The 18,458-nt window shown below is 48.7% G+C and overlaps 1 protein-coding gene across 10 annotated transcripts in view; it reads right to left on the bottom strand.

The window, feature by feature from the left end:
* MED12L (mediator complex subunit 12L) overlaps positions 1–17,881 on the bottom strand; it is a 322,241-nt gene extending 304,360 nt beyond the window's left edge. For 9 of the 10 annotated variants that reach the window (XM_081064322.1, XM_081064328.1, XM_081064329.1 and 6 more), the window contains exons 1-2: positions 17,650–17,881; positions 16,613–16,841 (exon numbers count right to left, since the gene is read on the bottom strand). In XM_081064322.1, coding sequence (XP_080920448.1) covers positions 16,613–16,711 — 99 coding nt within the window. In that variant the 5' untranslated portion in view covers positions 16,712–16,841; positions 17,650–17,881. The remainder of the gene's footprint in view (positions 1–16,612; positions 16,842–17,649) is intronic. The other variant, XM_081064323.1, reaches the window with a different exon arrangement.
* Between the last annotated feature and the right edge of the window lie 577 nt (positions 17,882–18,458).

The raw sequence follows: 18,458 nt of genomic DNA, 5'->3' as shown, positions 1-18,458 counted from the left end.
AATGGGCTGAATACACGCAGCTCTGAGAGCTGCGCCCCCCCCCACCCCGTGACAGCGCCCCTCACCCTGTCCACAAGTGAGAGAGGCCATCCCTTCTCCCCATTTTAAAGTGGGAGAGATTCTGCTTCAAATTATATCTAAATAGACTTAGCATTCATTCCACCCTTACCTAAATAATTGCATCCCATTGATTCATATTCAAATCACATTCAAATGCATGTCACCCTACGATATCAAACACCTGCATGTGGAGCTCAGAAAAACTGCAGGAAAGCTGCCAGAGAAAAATACTTGAACTTTCAGATTTGCAAAATCGTAAAGCAGAAAAGAGGACTTAAGGTGTGCGCTAGTTTATCCTGCCCGGAATTTACTTAAGGCAACTCAAAAGATGGTTTCCTCTTCAGAGCGCCCTCTGCTCAGGTAAGTCACAAGCCCATTCAGTTCTTGCACTGCGATCGCATCCGATAGAATCTCTTCCTGTAAATCATCTTTTTCACTTTGTAGCGCTGATGATCTGAAGGCAAAGACACAGACACAAGCCATGGCTTCTGTCCCCTGAAGTTTCACTCTCCGGTGAACTGACACACACTCACTCCCTAACCTGATCCTTTCGGTTTACCCTTTGACACCCCCCCACTACATCCCCCACCCCACACTTGGCACACACCGTAGGAAGGCGTGTTGTGCGATTTCCACCAAATGAATTGCAAATTCATGAAAAAGGAAAACTCGTTGGGTGATAGGGATAAAACAGGTGCAGGAAAATCAGGTGAAACTGCAGAACTTCCTTCTTCTTGCTTGGGAGAGGGGAACAGAAATTGGGAATGTCCCTTTTTTTGTTGCTGGTGATGGTAATGTTGTTCGTTTGTTTTAGATCCATCGCTTGGAAACAGAGAGGCTAAACCTACAGTTTTTGAACCAAGAAAATGAATGTCCCCGAGTCCACCTCCAAAAATGAAGTCTGAAGTTAACTTCTATGAACACCTCTCAGCCTTCACCCTCTTTATTCTCCGGGGCCTGACGACCCCCACCTCTTCCAGAGCTTAGACAATCAACCACCACCATGCAGCCAGTGGGAGGCGGGTAAAACAGGTGCTGAGGGCGAGATGTAAAGCACGCTAAGCGGAATAAACCAAGGGTACAGGCCTTTTCAGTCAGACCCCTTCAAGTAACCCAGATCATGCCAGGAGTCACAGGAGCAGTGGGGAAGGGAGTCTCAACATTCCCCTCAGTTCACCAGTCAAATAATTCTGGACACCTGTCAGAACACTGAAGCCTGAGCACAAAAACATGTCACTCTGAGGTCCTCAAGCAACGGGACCCACCATCCTTGCTGAACCAGCGTCTAAGAAATCAGAGCATTTTCACACTCTTCTCATCTTCCTTTCCTTTCTTTGATCAATTTTGTCACCAACTGCCCGTGGTTCTCCAGTCCTATTTTAACCCTTGTCAGGCCCACTCTTTTTACTTCATCCCTACAGCCACCTTCCTTGCAGCCTCCCCACCTCCACACTTGACTTATTACACGTGAGATAAACGTGACAGCAGGAGCTGTGAGCTCATCACCGCCCCACACACACCGACCTGCCGGGACTCCAAGCCCGGTCTGCCCTGTGCCCTGTGCCTGTTCATCCCACCACGCAGCTTTTTCCTATGAAAGGGGCCAGCATGTCCCCAGTCACACCGACTCTGTCCCTCATCCCCTCCATCCTCCAGTAAAACCTCGGGGTATTCCAACCGTCTTTCCTCAACTCACAGTATCTTTAGCCTCACTATACACAGAGCAGAATGGCTATAGCAAGGGCTCACAAGTCTGCCTCCGTCGGTAAGCTAAATGAGCCCCTCCCCGTCTCAGTTTCTGCATCTGTACAAAGGAGATAATCGTACTGACCTTAGAGGTGTCTGTGGGGCTGGCATAAAACCAAACACGTACAAACATTCAGAATAACCAACACAATCGACCTCGGCTAGCAGATGTAAAGTGGCCCTTTATCCTCCATACTGAATGTATATGTCATCCCGCAATTGTAAAGGTAATAAAATTAACACATGACTCATTTCTGATGTGAATTTCTGGAGCAGTGCTACCGGAGTGTGGTCTGAAACCATTACAGGTCCACAGCTGTCCCGACGCGCGGGACACTACACGAGGGACCCCGAAGCACCTAGAAGGGAAGAAAATGGGAGACACAAAGACCGGAGACAAGACAGGAGTTCTGATCAAGTCTCTCTTTATTGCAGCTCAATCACGGGTTATATACATTTTTTTGCTGGGTGGAGGGGCATTAACATAAGCAGGGTTGCCGCAGGCTAGCAGTCTTAAGCCATCTGGACACACCCTACAGAATGTGGGTGTTACCTAAAGACCTAAGTAACTTCCTCTATCTCATGCTTCTCAGTCAGTGATGGTGCCTTACAGGCACCCGCCCTCTACACACAGCAAGAAATGGGCAAAAGCTGGGGGAGAGCCTGGAAACTGGCCACTACATTCAGTCAGCATTTCGTTTTTCTAGTAACTCATTTTCCTCATGAATTTATGTCAGTGCAACAGATTGAAATTAAGTGAAAAAAAAAAAACCAGTCTTTCACCACAGATATTTTGAGAAGCACTCTTCTAGAGCGGACAGATAGCAAGCTAGTTTTTCTTTTCTACACCACCTTCCAGCTTTTTCTCATGAAAGGGGCCAGCATGTCCCCAGTCACACCGACTCTGTCCCTCATCCCCTCCATCCTCCAGTAAAACCTCGGGGTATTCCAACCATCTTTCCTCAACTCACAGTATCTTTAGCCTCACTATATACAGAGCAGAATGGCTACAGCAGGGGCTCACAAGTCCGCCTCCATCAGTAGGAAGGAAAGCACACCCTCCAGAAGTGGGAGGCGTACATATATTGAGCACTAAGTAAGTGAAAATATAACTTCAGAAATACTTCGATTATTAAGTCATTATTTAATGACTTAAAGGTAGATCTCATGTGAGTAGTAGAAACGTAAATAGTGTCTCCAATTCATAAAGAATCTTTTTTCTCAAGAGGGAGCTGACATTTCATCTAAAACTGACCCAAGAGTAAAAACAGCTCTGACCCCAAAAATATTTTCCATACTGTCTACTAACAGCACTTAAAAACAAAACAAAACACTGAGCCATGTCAATATTAACCTCCCCTGCAGAACCCAGGAGAAAGATAAAATATTTATCTCAGCCTTGGGCGTAGTTTTGGTGGAACCTCCTATCTTTAAGTAAACCAGCATCTTAGCAAAAAATCCCAACACCACTTTGGACAAAATACATTTTTATTAGGTTTTCACTGCTGTTGATACCTTAAATGGTCCTAATCTCAACAACCTCCCTAGATTAATCCATGAACGAAATGGCTGGAAAAGGAAAGCAGCACATTCTACCAGGTTGTAATTGACAAGGTGGCGTTGGCATAGCTGAGCGGTGACCTCGGATGTGGGATGAAGGGTGAGTTTATTCCTGTTGAGAAAATCTCTGCACAAACTGACTGTGGAATGCCTGTAGAAAATTCAGGGTAAACAGGGAGCCCCGTCTAAGTCCTGCCTCCCTCCCCTTTCTCGGAGGCAGCGATCCAGAACACACTAGGCAAACGGCACCAGTGTGCTTGGGTCCTCAGTGCCCTGGCCCCGTGACCAAATCAGCCTTGCTACAGCGGAGAATCCCTTTTCTCTGCGGCAGCTTTAATCTCTTCCTCTCCCTCAACGGTCCCCAAAATCTATAGACATGTTCAAGTTTATAGATTGAATATACTCTTATTTTACTGAACTTCTTGCAATGCCTGTGAAAATAGCGTCTCTGTGCCTCCGTTCTTACGTTCTGTCACCTGGAAAGCATCCCCACTTCTGAAGATGTTTTTCTAACCCCTCAAGAGAACTGACCCCTCCCTGACTTGTTCCCAGCACCCCACTGAACCACTCTGCACAAAGGACTGTCAACCCTCCACTCCAAGTTCCTGAAGGGTAGGGACCAGGGCTTATCCGTCCTGGCTTCCTGTGCTCTGTACTCAGTCTTGATTTACCAGGTTTCTAACAACCATTTGCTAATAAAGACTGGTTACCAGATCCTGTCAACAAATACTCGTTTAACTCCTACCATATACCAGGCCCTCTCCCTGCCTTTGGTTATCAGTGGGGGATAAAAGGAACATCATGGTGCCTGCGTCATGGGGGGAAAGCACATAATAAACAAATCAAACACAAACTATGTAGAGTGATGAAAGGCAACCACTTTGCCGCGATCAGGAGAATAAGGCAACCAGGCAGCAGGAACCACACAAGCAAAGGTCCTAAGGAAAGAAGCTGCCAAACTAAGAAGAGGCCAGTGCAGCCGGAGTCTCACCCCATGATGTAACTCTCCCTTCAGGCCGCTCATCGCCCCACACCCACCTCCATCCAACTGCTCCCCTCAGAGGTCCTGCTCACTGGGTCCAGGAAGTCCAGCCCTGGAAAGTTCCATTCTCAGAGTCAGCCTGCTCGTCCATCTATTCACACATTCTCAACATATACTCACAGCCATGACTTCAAACACCCACGAACATATCACAGCCAAATCCAGATTTCTGGCTTCCACTACCGTGTTTCCCCAAAAATAAGACCTAGCCGGACAATTAGCTCTAACGCGTCTTTTGGAGCGAAAATGAATATAAGACCCGGTCTTATTTTACTATAAAACCCGATCTTATCTAACATCATATAATATAAGACAGGGTCTTATATTAATTTTGGCTCCAGAAGACGCACTAGAGCTGGTTGTCCGGTTAGGTCTTATTTTCGAGGAAACATGGTTACTATCCTTTTCAAACTGGATTCCCCAGAGGCATCTCCAGTCAAAAACATTCAGAAAGAAACTGATTCTCTCCTCCCTTTCCCCTGCCTCCCCCACCCTTGGAAAAAAATAAAATACAATACATTCTTTTGTTCCCAGTGGTGTGTTAGTTTGGAGACCACCATCAATCCACTTCCCAACTGTGTAAGCCAGTGATTCTCCACGTCTAAGACCGCTGCGATTCCCAAGAACTTTCCAACTACATATCTGTGTGAGGCCAGGTTTTCTTCATATTGTTCAGCCAAAACAACATATTGTAACAGGCTGAATGTATAATAGAACTAAGTATGAGAATCCAGACATTAAAGAGATTTGCAAAAATGTAAAACATTTTTGTTTGGAAAAATAATTATGTTCCTAAAAAAACATTTTAACATGAAATTAGTTTATTATTTTGAAATGAATTAATATATATTTCTAAAATTTCTGTTTTTATTTCTAATACAGTAAACACTGAGATATAACCTACATAAACAAATCTCCATGCGATCCTCAAAAATGTTTAATATTATAAAGGGGTCCTAAGATCGAAAAGTTTGGGAACCAGTGGCCTAAGCTAAAAATATTTGTATATCCTTAGACTCATCCCTCTCTTTTCCACATTTTGTCAATCCTGCCATCCAAATAACCTCTCTTAAATCCTTTCCCGTTTCTTCCCAAGCTTCCCAATCCCCAAAGGCAAAAAAAAAACAAACAACAACAAAAAAAAAAAACGGACCCCCCCCCCCCAAATGATATCCACACCAAACCCTGGAACCTGTGAGTTTTACCTTACTGGGAAAAAGGATTTTTGCAGATATAACTCAGGTAAATCAGTTCATCTCTTCCTGAGATGAGATGATGCTAGATTATCCAGGTGGGCCCCAAATCCAGTAACAAGTGTCCTTACACGACACACACAGAAGAACAGACTCACAGACAAGGCAGCCACATGAAGATAAAGGCATAAGTTAGTCTTCTTTTGCCACAGAGAAGCCATGGGACGCCTCATCCACCAGAGGCTGGCAGAGAAAGAGAAGAATTCTCCCCCTAGAGCAACCCTACTGACACTTTTCGTCATATTTGTGGCCTCCAACTCAGAGAGAATAAATTTCCATCATTTTAAGCTTCCTGCTCTGGAGTAACTTGATATGGCAGCCACAAGAAATTAACACACCGACCCCCAGGCCCAGAATGTCAGTGACCACTGCGCTAGCCAGTCTTTGCCTCCCGTGACCTGCAGAGCCATGGACCCCTCCAACTGCAGCCCTTAGTCATCTTAAACCTCATTCCCTTAACTGAACACCCTTGCACGGCACCTCACGGCCTGCACCGTAATATCCAAACACCGCAGCCCAGCAAGCAAAGGTTCCCGTAACTTGATCTCCCCTTTCTTTCCCACTGCAACCCAGCTCCCGGACACCTGTACACCCCATACCATGCCTCCGGCCCACAGCCCAGAGCATGCAAAGGGCCTGTGACCCTCTGCACGTGCTGCTTCCTCTTCCCCAAATTAACTGGCTCCCACATCCTCAGCCTCCTCCACTCCTACACACCCTCCAAGTCCCAGACTCAAAAATCTCCTCCACTCGTCCTGTCAAGCACTGGGCCACGCACAGCACTGTACACTCCTCTCAGAGAGTCCCTGAAACACTACACATGTATTCCTCATTCACAAGTCCTTGGCTCCCTCTAGACCAGGGATTCTCACCCTAGGAACTACTGACGTGTGAGGCCAGACAATGCTTCATTGTGGGGGGTTGTCCGGAACGGGGCACGCTAGCAACATCCTGGCTTCTACTGCCGAGATGCTAGTGGCAAAGCATACACACGTATATACACACACACGCGCGCGCTCATACAAGCACACGTACACACACGTACACACGCACACACATAACTATTCAAAATGCCTTCAGACATTGCCAAGGGCAGGGGGAGGGGATCATCCCCAGGTAAAAACCACGGTTCTATACTGAGGTCTCTAGGGGCCCAGGACCATATCCAATGCTCCTAGCACTTGTTTATTCTTGCATTCATTCATAGAAGACAAGAGGCTGTGCGTCCTAGGTGTGGGCCGGGCCTGTGCTCAAAGCCAGACACGCGGGAGGAAACAAGGTTCGGGCCCTGGGATCAGGAAGTCACAGCAAAGGGCCTGTAGGTTGTTCGATACTATTGACTGAATGAATGAATCTGATGGGCATGTATGCATAACGTTTCCCTCAACACCTGGAAAATAAAACCCAGAGACTACAGTGTTTTCTCCTCTTCTCAGGGCCACTGCATTGCATAACTACGGTGGATTCACTTACACAGAATGCCATGTAAGTGTTGCTCCCTGGAAGTGGGCAACTGGTACAGCTCGTGTGTTTGACTCTCCAGGGCAGCTACCATTAATAAAGGAGCAACTCAACCAAGAAAAAGAAAGCTCGATAGGAACGATCCCCAGCCCGCACAGCCCACAGAGGCCAATGCCAGAGCTATCAACACGAAGCCACACACAAGACTGGGAACCTTCTACCAAACCACCACAAAGGAAACAGTGCCTAAGCTTCCGGAGTCTTCTTCCCTCTGCCCATCTTGATTCTGACAGGCGCTGAGAAGATCAAATGGTGAGCTGAACAGTCCCCAGCTCTCACAGAGGCACTGACGGCCCTAAAATGCAGAGCAATTCTCATTGCCAGGGCAACATTTATAGAAGTGGAGGCTGTTTACAGAGGGGAGGCCAAGGAAAGCTGCAAGAACAAATCAGGGCACACAAGTGCTTGGCCCAGATCTGCCTTAACAAGTCACTTTAACCTCTCCGGGACTCAGTTTCCTTTTGTATTGAAGGACAAAGTTAGAACAACCCATCTGTAAGTTTCCTTCTAGCTCTACGCATAACTGGTTCTCCCCCACAAGATGGTACAAACGCACAGAATCTCCCTCTCCAAACAAAACAGAACAGGGCTCTCCCTCCCTTCCCACCAAAACTTTTTGTCAAAAGTGGAAATAAATAAAGGAGCCGTTTCCACTTCCTGGTCAAGATTTGCCTGGTCAGTGCTGCCTAACAGACAAGATACGGGGCTCTGTGGCTCTTGCTATTTGCTCATGAAGCCACCGAGTGGGAGAGTTCTGGGGACGTGTATTCTCTGAAGCAGGGGGCTCATGCTGTGATGGTTTGAGGGTGTCAAAATTTACACCTTCAAAATGGGAAATACCCTGACAACATTAGAATGGTTTCGGCTATAATAAATTGACAACTGGTCCAACAATGGCTTAAACCACGTAGAAATCTATTGTTTACTTAACAAGAACTCCAGGGAGAGGAGGTCCTCAGTTCCATAAAGTTATTCAATCACCTCCTCTGTGTTGGCTTTTCATCCATAGGCTTGTTGCCCTTGGTCACAGAGAGGTGCCCTAGCCCCAAACATCATACCCTCTTACTACTTTTCCAAAGACAGGAAACTAAGGAGCTGTCAGGCATTGAGAAAGAGCACTCTCCCCATGCCAGTACTTTCCTCAGGGAGGAAGAAATTCCATGTTTCCCCAAAAATGAGACCTAGCCGGACCATCAGCTCTAATGCACCTTTTGAAGCAAAAATTAATAAAAGACCTGGTCTCATTTTACTATAGCATAACACGGGGTATTATAATATAACATAACATAATACCGGGTCTTATATTAATTTTTCCTCCAAAAGACACATTAGAGCTGATTGTCCGGCTAGGTCTTATTTTCGGGGAAACACGGTTCCTCTCCACGAGTCCTGTAGCAGACCTCCATTAAATCTCCCTAGCCAGAATTAAGTCATCTGCTCACTCCAAGATGCAAGAGAGCCCAGGAAAGTGAGAACAAGGCTTTAAAAAAAACAAAAAAAAAAAAAAACAAAAAAAAACACCTGTGGTTAGCAGGTAAGGGAAAGCTGGGATGAGAATGATGGTGAAGTAGCCAACCAAGTATTTACCACATACAGCTAGACCCAGCAGTGTGCTGGCAAATGCTTTATAGCCAGCTTTAAAAAAAAAAAAAAAAAAAATCCCTGATTTGTAGCATTGCCAATTTCCTTGGTGTAAATAGTCCGATTATGCCAGATTTCCAACTACCAACATAATATTAACCAGCTCACAAAATTCCTGAAATTTGAACAATCAGCCGGTATAAGCCTGCTCCAGTAGACCACTGAATTTATACCTCATATTTGGTAATGATTTAAGTTTACAATGCTCCCTCACATTTAAAGCACTCTAGCTGACTCGGTCGTATTCTCCCCAGCTCTTGAGGAAAATGACACAGCATCCAAATCCCACAGCCCACGTGGCAGAGCTGAAAGGTTCCCATGACAGCCCTCACCTCAGCCTCACACTTCGGGCAGCTTCAGGGGTACAGCATCTACACCTACACCCTACAAAATCCCTCTGCCTCCGCATCAGTGAAAGGGGCTCTAACTTGGTTTGGAGCCAACAACAAAGACCCATTCCCGTAAACCCAGTCAACATTACCTAATAATTACTCTTTAAGTTATTGCCTCCAATGACAGTAGTAGGGCACATTTATTGTTACAGCTTGGAATACAGATTAGTACAAAAAAGAAAATAAAAATCACCCCTAATCCCATCCTCAAGAGATAACAATTGTTTGCATGGGGGTGATAATCCTTCCAGAATATGTAGACATACATTTTTAAGTAGAAATCATGCCATTTGTAACAGAATGACATTTTCTTTATTATGTGAATATCCCCCAAACACGGAGAAATAAGGTAGTATAATGAACTCTCTTGTCACCGTCACCCAGCTTCAGAAAGTATCTAAGGACAATGGCAAGTCCAGTGTTCCGACCTTCCCTTCTCAGGAGGACTGGGTAGGAGGCAGGCGCCTCCCTCTGCGCTTCCCTACCGGGGTGTCCCCACTCAGATTGAGGTCCGCTTTGCTGCAGGCTGTCAGCCAGCCCCTTTCCGTGCTGCTCGGAGAACCACCAAAGAGAACTGCTAGTTAACCTGCTCACTCTTCTAACAGATGCCTCCAGCTTCTCTAATCCCTCCCTAGTCTGTCCAGAAGCCCCACAGAGAGCTTCAGAAGATAAACATCACAACTCTTGGAGGCTCCAACTCACTCCACACTTCTCCTTCTGCACTGTTTTCACGTACACGTGCATACACCACAAGAGGCATTGCTGCCTGGTTTCCCTAAAATCCTAGGATTCTTGTGCATTCTGACCTTTCCCTACTTAATCCTCAGCGAAAGAAAAGAATTTGCCCTCCGGACCTCACTTCCTGGTCCTTTAACTTCCTAAAGGATCACGTTTTTCATTTCCACAGGTGCCAGCCCAAGTGAAATACCCAACAGACTAAAAGATGGTGGCTGCCCCCTAAATTAACAGCTTTGCATGAGTCCCCAAAGAGCCCAGTTGAGAGTCCAGACCCAGTCAAACATAAAACTCTGCATGCAGCCCAGAACAAGTTCAAAGAACAATTTCAAGGGACAAAACGAGAGCCACTCCCCTGTGTCCCAGTTTGGACAAGTACATGCAGGAGGGAGCTGTGGATATTTAAAGACCAAGACATAGAATTCTACTCTGCTATAAACATGTCCAGCTGACAGAGAGCAAGCGTGTGCTGGGAGCCCCGGCAGTCAGGACAAAACTTCAGGGGAAAGGGCCGCTAAACAAATTTGCACTATGTTGTACCAAAAGGTACGGATACTTCGAAGAGTATATCTGTCTAAAGGTTCGAACACGTCAAACAGTGGGGAGCAGATAGGAATAAGGGGGAGTCTGGTCTACAACGTTGGCTACAGACAAAGATGAAAACTAAAGCAATGGTTCTCAAACATAAAGTTATTAGGAATTACCTAGAAAGCTTGTTTAAAAATGCAAATTCCTCAATCTCTTCCCCAGAAATTCTGACTCAGCAGGTTTAGGTGGAGGTGGGACACCTGCATTTTTAACAAGCATCTGATTCTGCCGCAGGTGGTGGTAGACCCTGAGAAGTGACAAGCCCTGAGTTCCTCCTCCTGGGCCACAAAGTTTGGGTAACAGCACTTCTGGGAGCAGCAGGGCCTCTGTCTGACCCGGTGCTTCCTACAGAGACTCTGGACTCGCAAGACCAAGAGTTACGCATACAGATGTCCTTCCCGGAACACTGGTATTCAGGGAGGTCTCTGACGGGGCCAGTTACTCTCATGGGGGAAGCTTCCTCCCTAACCACCTCTGTCTTTGCGTCCCCCAGGCAACTGGCCAACTGGTCCTCTCTTCCCAGGCAACTTGACCAACATCCTCCCTCTCAAAGATTAGAAAGAAACAAATTGTCACCTCCCCTCACCCCACGTCCCTCCCCAGCTGTCTCTGAAATAAGCATTTAATGTTTTAAGAGTTGTCGATGCTAACAAGAACAATCTTTACCAAAATAAAATATGCATTGGGATAGCTAAATGTTATAAATACTCACAATGGCGCAGTAACAATTCTTTCTGGATTTCATCAGTTTCTTCCAGAACCATTTACTGAGCACCTCTACCTTCTCTAATCCCACGCACTTGGCAGCAGTTCACACCTGTGCATGCCACAGACACGGCCCTACTTTCATGCAGCCCGCATTCTAGTGGGGGGGGGGGAAGAGCACGGGGAGAATAAGCGACCTTAGCATGGACTTTCCGACAGTGACAAGCGCTAAAAACATATGAACACGCCATAATGAACCAGCAAGGGTAAGGGAGATGGGTCACAGGTTACACGGAAGACTTCCCTCCAAGGGAAGGAACCTCTAGGAGTCAAATAACAGGAAACATGACTGGAGGGGCAGCAAGGGACAGAAATCTAGACACAAAACAGCTAGACCTGTTGGAAGAGAAGAGAAGTGACCAGTGGACCTGGACACAGCCAGGAGCGGGATAAGCAAGTCAGGAAAGAGTGACTGAGGCCAGAGGCCAGACCTCGAAGGGCAGGGTCTCGTGGATGTTACTGTAAGTACAAGGGGAAGCCCGGGATCATTTCACAAGGAAGGGGTTGGACGAATAGTGGCTGATCTGTACTGAGCGCTGTCTGTGTGCCAGGCACGGTTCAAACCTCATTTTATCTTCCCAACAACCCCGGGAAGTAGGAACAGATACGAACCCTATTTCACAGGTGAGATCTAAGGCAAACAGGCAGCCAGTGATGGAGCCAGAATTCAAGGCCCGGTGGTCTGGCTACAAGCTGTGGTTATGGAAGTAAGCTGGGGCTAGGCTGGAAGGGCCGTGATGGCCAACATGAGGAGTTCGTGCTTTGTCCCAAGTGTAATGGATGGAGAGCCACTGGAGAGGCACTGAGACTTCCTGACTCATTTCCTGAGATCTGAGCTAAGAGAGGGAAAAGCCCACCAAACCCTCACTGAGCTGCCTGCTACACCAAACTACTGCAACTTTAGCCAGACACAGATGTCTAATCCTGCCCCACCTGCTTCGCAAAACTCTCTAGCACCTGCAGAACTGTATGCCTTCTGCTCTTTAGGTCAGGGTTTTCTAAGGGGGCCCAAATCAGCAGCACCAGATCACCTAGGAATTGTTAGAAATGCAAATTATGGGCCCCACCTCAGACCTACTGAATCTGAAAAACCCAGCCAGCTGTTTTTAACAAGTCTTACTGGCAGTTCTGGGTTACCCACAAGCAGACGACACCACCACCACCACCACTACCACCATCACCACCACCACCCACCCCACCCCCGCCCAAACCACGCTTGTCCAGGGCAGCTCTGTATTGCACACTAGACCATCCTCATCCCCAGACTCTGCTAGTGGAGCTCTATGGCTCCTGATGTCTGGAAATCTCACTACTGCCCCAACCTATTTTCTAACTAATTTGATTTCCTGAAAATATTTACTACTCAGCTATTTAAGCCTCTTCTATCCCAGGGTAAAACTCTTTCTTCCTACTTCCAGAGTTTAATTTCGCTTTCGGCTTTGTAGCTTCCAAGGTAGATGTCAAGGACAATTTCTGCCTTAACCTAGACTTTCCTTAACACCCCTCAGTCACCAGGTTTTCTCTTTTCATTCATTCATTCCTACCATCATTCACATATCCCAAGTATTCACGCCCTCAGCTTCCCAGGAACTAATGCACGAGATGCAACGTACTTCAGGGATGCCTGAAACAGCTCTCCTTCCTGAACCTGACCCTTTAGTGGGGGATGGCAACATGCAAATAAATATTCACAAATTAGATACCTACACTAGAAAGGCCTCTACGGAGGTCACTGGGTTGTCACCAGAATGAAGGCCTGACAGTAATTCATAACAGCAAATATGTGGGCGTTGGATCCATGCCAGACTCCAGTCGAAGTGCTTTAATGTGTTATCCATGTAACCTTCCAACAATCCCATGGAGTAGGAAGCAGTCCCATCCCCACTCTACAGGAGGGGACACTGAGGCACGGGCAGGACGGGAGTAGGTAAACAACCGAGTCAGGATTTGAACCCAAGCAGACTGGCTCCAGAGCCTGCCCTCCTAACCGCCAACTAAGGTGAGTGGAACAGTGGATAGGCATACAGGTGTCCAGGCAGATAGAGTAGCATTTGTAAGAGTCCGGGGGCACAAAAAGTCAGCCTGAAGCAGAAGAAAAGTCGAGCATATTGGTGAGACTGGGGAGCAGTGAATGGACCGGAAATATATTTGGGAACTGGACTAGACGATGTCCTGATCAATGTATTATGAGATGTAAGGGAGAAGAAGGAACCAAGGATAACTCCTCGCTTTCTGACTCCCTGTTTTCAAGGCTGGAGGCCAGTCTGTGTCTCCGGAAAGCAAAGTGTTACAACACAGTATCAAGTCCCGTGGAGCGCTGATCTACAGCACACTCTTCGAATAATATATTCTTTTTTACTTTTATTTATTTGTGTTTTTCCAGGACCAAGTCTTTCAGCTCCAAGTCAAGTGGTTGTTTCAATCTAGTGTGGAGGGCGCAGCTCACAGTGGCCCATGTGAGGATCGAACCGGCAACCTTGTTGAGAGCACCGCACTATAACCAACTGAGCTAACCAGCTGCCCCCAAGAACATAATATTAATAATATAATCAATTGATCAGCAGGTTAACGCTTCCAGCTGCCTCCTTCCACCACATACTTCTCAGCAAGGGGTCTTCATTCAAAGGTTTCATCCTATCGCTTGGGAGCTCTTTTCCAGAACACTAGTATCACTGGTTAACAATAATAAAAAGTTACAGCTACAAAAATAAGAACAACTTCTACCAGAAGGAGGGTTTTTCTCACGCAAATGTAATGCTAATTTAAAACCAGGGATCTCAAATTTTTCTGAAAAGGACAATTATACTAATTTACAAATGAGAAGTTACGCAACTTGCCCAAGGCCACACATTACAAAAAGGTTGAGTCAGAATCCCAATTGCCAGGTCTGTCCAACTTGGAAGCTCACACTTCTTCCATTAAATCAGCATTTCCCATCATGTGGGACACATATCTCTGATGGAACACAATAATGTTTTTAGCTGCACAGATCAACTTTTTAAAGTTTTAACATTATGGTCTTGTTTTAATACATATAATAATGTGTATGTGTGTAATATCAAGTCAATGAAAACTATGTACACATAATATGAATTTCACATTTTATATGCTATACATATCCCATCAAATCCATGATTTCATGTGTACATGTGAAACATAAAAGTTCCTTAAAAGTTAATTTAAAGAAAACATTAGAATAAAAATACAGGTGATACAGGAATAGGGTAGAAACCCGAGACAACACACAAGTGACTGAGGCTGGCGAGGCGCTGCTCAGCACGCCACCACCCAAGAAGAGCCAAGCACCTGTTTCATATTGTACTCAGATTTGGCTCCAGTCACACAGAATTCTGACTCTGCTCCAAAGAGACACAATGTGGCTGCCCTGGGGGAAAGAGTAACATCAGGACAACACAATTTAGCATAAATCATCCTTAATACAGTATTGGTCCTGACATAAATACTGGTTTGGTGATCCAACTCCCGGGCTTATTCACCACACACCTTGATGAAGTAGCTTTCCTGGGCCTCAGTTTTACTTTGTCAACAGGAAGTTATTTAAAAAACTAGACACTAAGGTTACTTCCAGTTTTAGAATTCCATAAAATGTTGTAAGATCCTAAAATCCCAAATTATTTTTTCCAGAATCAGAGGCCCCAACTGAACAAGTATCGACCTGAGGAGTAAATGCTGCATAAGCACACAGGGCATCCGAGGCTTACCATCCCTTAAGTGGGAAGATGCTGTCAATTATATTGCCCTCTGGAAGATGTAGCAAGACATTAATTACCAGGTGATAAAGGGCAGCCAATCAATGTCCCTGTCCCAACCAAAACTTGAAGAATTTCCTGCCACTGATTTTTAAGTTATTAACTTTCTTTACACTTGATCCTTAGCATCTGTTATTTCCAGTCCTTAACAATTAACTTTATTCTGGGTCAGAGTAGCAGGGAGAAAAATGGGTGGGGAAAAAAATGTGCCAAGTCTTGTCAAAACTCTTATCCTCATGTTAAGCCTCAGCTGAGAACCACCTGTAAAAACCTTCCCAGCTTCAGTATGAACTATTCAAAGGATGCTCAAAGATGTGTAATGTGCTAACCCTCTAAAAGGAGCTGTCAGTCCTTTTTCAGAAACTTTAACAAAACAGTTTAACCAGAACATGCTTTCTCTATTACTGAAATAGATACATTTATCAAAAGGGAAGTCTTAAGGACCTCTCCTTGCCTTTTTTACAAAGCCCTTTCTGTGATGTCAGTGAGCCGGTAAACTTTTAATAGAGGGTTTTTAGATTCTCAGAAAGAGAAGTTCTGAACCGTTCTCACTTGTGTTTAGCTGAAGAAAACAGAGGATGGGTGGGCTGCAACTGGCAAACTCAGAAAGCACAGCAGGGTAGCAGGTGATCTTTAAAAAAAAAAAAAAAAAAAGCAAATCCCTTGGCAAATTGTGTAGCCAAGGGTGATCATTATAACCGGAGATTTGTTATATAATTACTTGTTAACTACGGACAAACACATACATGTCTACACAATGCCATGGTTACTCTAGCCATTGAAGCTAGTGAACCTAGTGCAGGAGTCAAGGTTTCTCCAATACTTTCATTCAAAGGAAGAAGCACTCCCGGTACCTTCCAAGGTAACCGGATTGCTTTTACATATACAAAACTGCCTCCCGCAAATTAAGCCAATCGCCTCTAGGAACGAAATCACTTTTTTCCCCGTCATGTTGATTTTTAAAGAAGAGAGGGGATACAGAAAGTACGTCCAAAGAGCTAAATATTTATCACTTCGATAAAAACGACTTCACTCCAAACTGGAAATTTTGAACAGAAAAGGTCCCCACCCCCTCACGCCCCCCCCCCACCTCCCGCACCAACACCCCGTCGCTGCTTAGCTGGAGCAACAACACAAGACCCGTGTCGGAGGCACTGCATTCCAACATTTTTCAAAAAGTTTACGAGGATTTACCAAAGCGGCGGGGAGAAAAATAAGGCAGGCAGAAGCGGGGGAGAGCGAGCAGGAGGGTTTCGGCAAAGAAGAACCAGATGAGCGCCGGCAATGCCGTGCAAGGCCCGGTAACGGGGAAGCGACCCTGCACCCGAAGAGCAAGCGTCTCAGTGGAGCGCGGGGCTGACAGCCGCTGGGTCTCCGCCGCCCAGGGTCCCCCAGTCCCCGACCCGGCCCCTGCCGCCAGTCCCCTCCCCGACCCTTCCCCCGCAGCGCCGCCGTCGCCCGCTGGGCCAACTTGGCCCGGGGTCAGCTCTGCGGAGCGCGGCCCCGGTAGCCGGGGAGGCCGGCAGCGCCCTTGCCTACCTCCTTCTGCTTAGGGTCCTGCGGGTACACGTCCGGCGGCCCAAGCCGGGGACGTTTCAGTGGTCTCTGCTCATAGCTGAGAAGCCCGAAGGCGGCCATGATCTCTCATGTTAACCGGCGAAATGAATGAGAGTTGGAGCTGGAGCAGCCGCCTCTGAGCACCAGGGAGCAGCACTTTGCAGACAGACTCCGTCTCTGCCCCCTCCTCGCTCGCTCGCTCGCTGTGGCGCTGCAGGCAAGAATAAAGCAGGTTGGATGCTGGCGCTGCCAGACACGCAGACACGCTCTGATGGGGGCAGCCTCCGGCGGGCACCCTGCTGCGCCGGGGCTCCGGGACGCACGGCTCCCGTGGCGGCGGCCGACAGAAGCTGGAGGTCCGCTCGGCTCCTCCGCAGCGCCGGCCTCCCGCCCCCCCACTCTGTCCCCAGGGGGAGGAGCAGCTGATGGAAACGTGTGACTTTTTTCACCAATGGACCCAAACCCCCCCAGCCCGGCACAGGGCGGGGGTGGGGGAGGGGCACCGGGGGAGAAAAAAACTTTTCTTGGCGCCCAGGCGTGTGGCCCAAGTGCTCGCCCTAGGCTAGGGTGGCCCTCCGGCCCCGGGAAGAGACTGCGGAGCGGCCCGCCTCCGCCCCTCTTCCTCGCCAGGGATCCTTCCACGCCGCCACGCGCCCCGCAGACCCAGCCACCTGGGCGCGGACTCGACTCCGGCGGAGAGGCCTGGAGGGGGTGGGGGAGGCAGCGATGCGGCCGGTGGGGAAGCCGCGGGTGCCTCCTAGACGCCCGCTGGGCTCCGGTGGCGCAGCGGCGGCTCCGGGCAGGCGCCGAGGCGCGCAGCTGGCGGTCGCGGCGGCTGGAGGGGGCCGAGCTCACGGTGGCGCGGGGCCGACTTAACCCTTTGCTGCCCCTCCAGGGGCTGGGGAAAGGGTGCGGAGGGCTGCCTGTGAGCGCCGACCCGGGCAGCCCGCCCGCCGGCATCTCAGGCTCCTCCCCCCCGGCCGCAGCTCCTCCTCCCACCCCACCCCCCAACAGTTTACCTGTTGGTCCCCGGCTAGTGGGCAGGGGCCCGCCGCAGCGGCACTCCGGCGGCCGCAGCCTCCATGATTCGGGTTGGGATGGGGGGGGATCGGATTTGATTTTATTAATAAGGCATCAGTCTCCTCCGGGAGAGCTCTGGGGACGCCGCGAAGTTTGCCACTGTCTGGGGGCGGCGGGCGACGCCGGCTCGCCGCCGCCGCCGCCGCCGGCGTTCTCGCCCCCACCGCCCGGGAGCGCGAGCTTCCGAGTTGGCGGACGGCGGCGCGGCGACCGCACTGAGCATGCCCAGCGCGGCGGCCGGACAGCGGAGGAGTTGGCTGCGAGCGCGCTCCGATCCGCCTCTCCAGGTTTTCGCAGCCGCAGAGCGCGCAGCCCCGGGGGCCCCGGCGCCGGGACCTGCCCTGGGGCGAATCCCGGCGAGGGAGGGGGCACCCCCAGGGCCCCTCTCCGGGTCGCGGGCAGCGTCGTCCGCCTCGACCTCTCCTGAGGTCGCCGTTCGTGTGGGCTGGGCCGGAAATCTCACCTGCGCCGGGCGTGTGGACGGACGGAGGGAGGCAGCAGGGAGGTGATCCTCCGGGGAAAACCTTAGTCCTCCAACCCGCCCGCGCTCCGCTCTCGCTTCGGGGTGTGGGCACCGAGATGCTGGGCCACCTGCCGCGAGCACTCGGAGACCAGAGCTGCGGGGGCGGGCCCGGCTCGTCCCCAGGGACCCCGCGGGAGGCGCGCCCGGGAGGATGCGCCCGCACTTGGCCAAGAATGATGGCTGCCATTTATGGAGCCCTCGCTTGGTGCCAGGGTCTTGACAGTA

Source organism: Rhinolophus hipposideros, assembly GCF_964194185.1.
Source record: "Rhinolophus hipposideros genome assembly, chromosome: 2".
Lineage (NCBI taxonomy): Eukaryota > Metazoa > Chordata > Mammalia > Chiroptera > Rhinolophidae > Rhinolophus > Rhinolophus hipposideros.
Note: the sequence above shows the minus strand (reverse complement) of the source record. Positions and strands in the feature narration are given on the sequence as shown.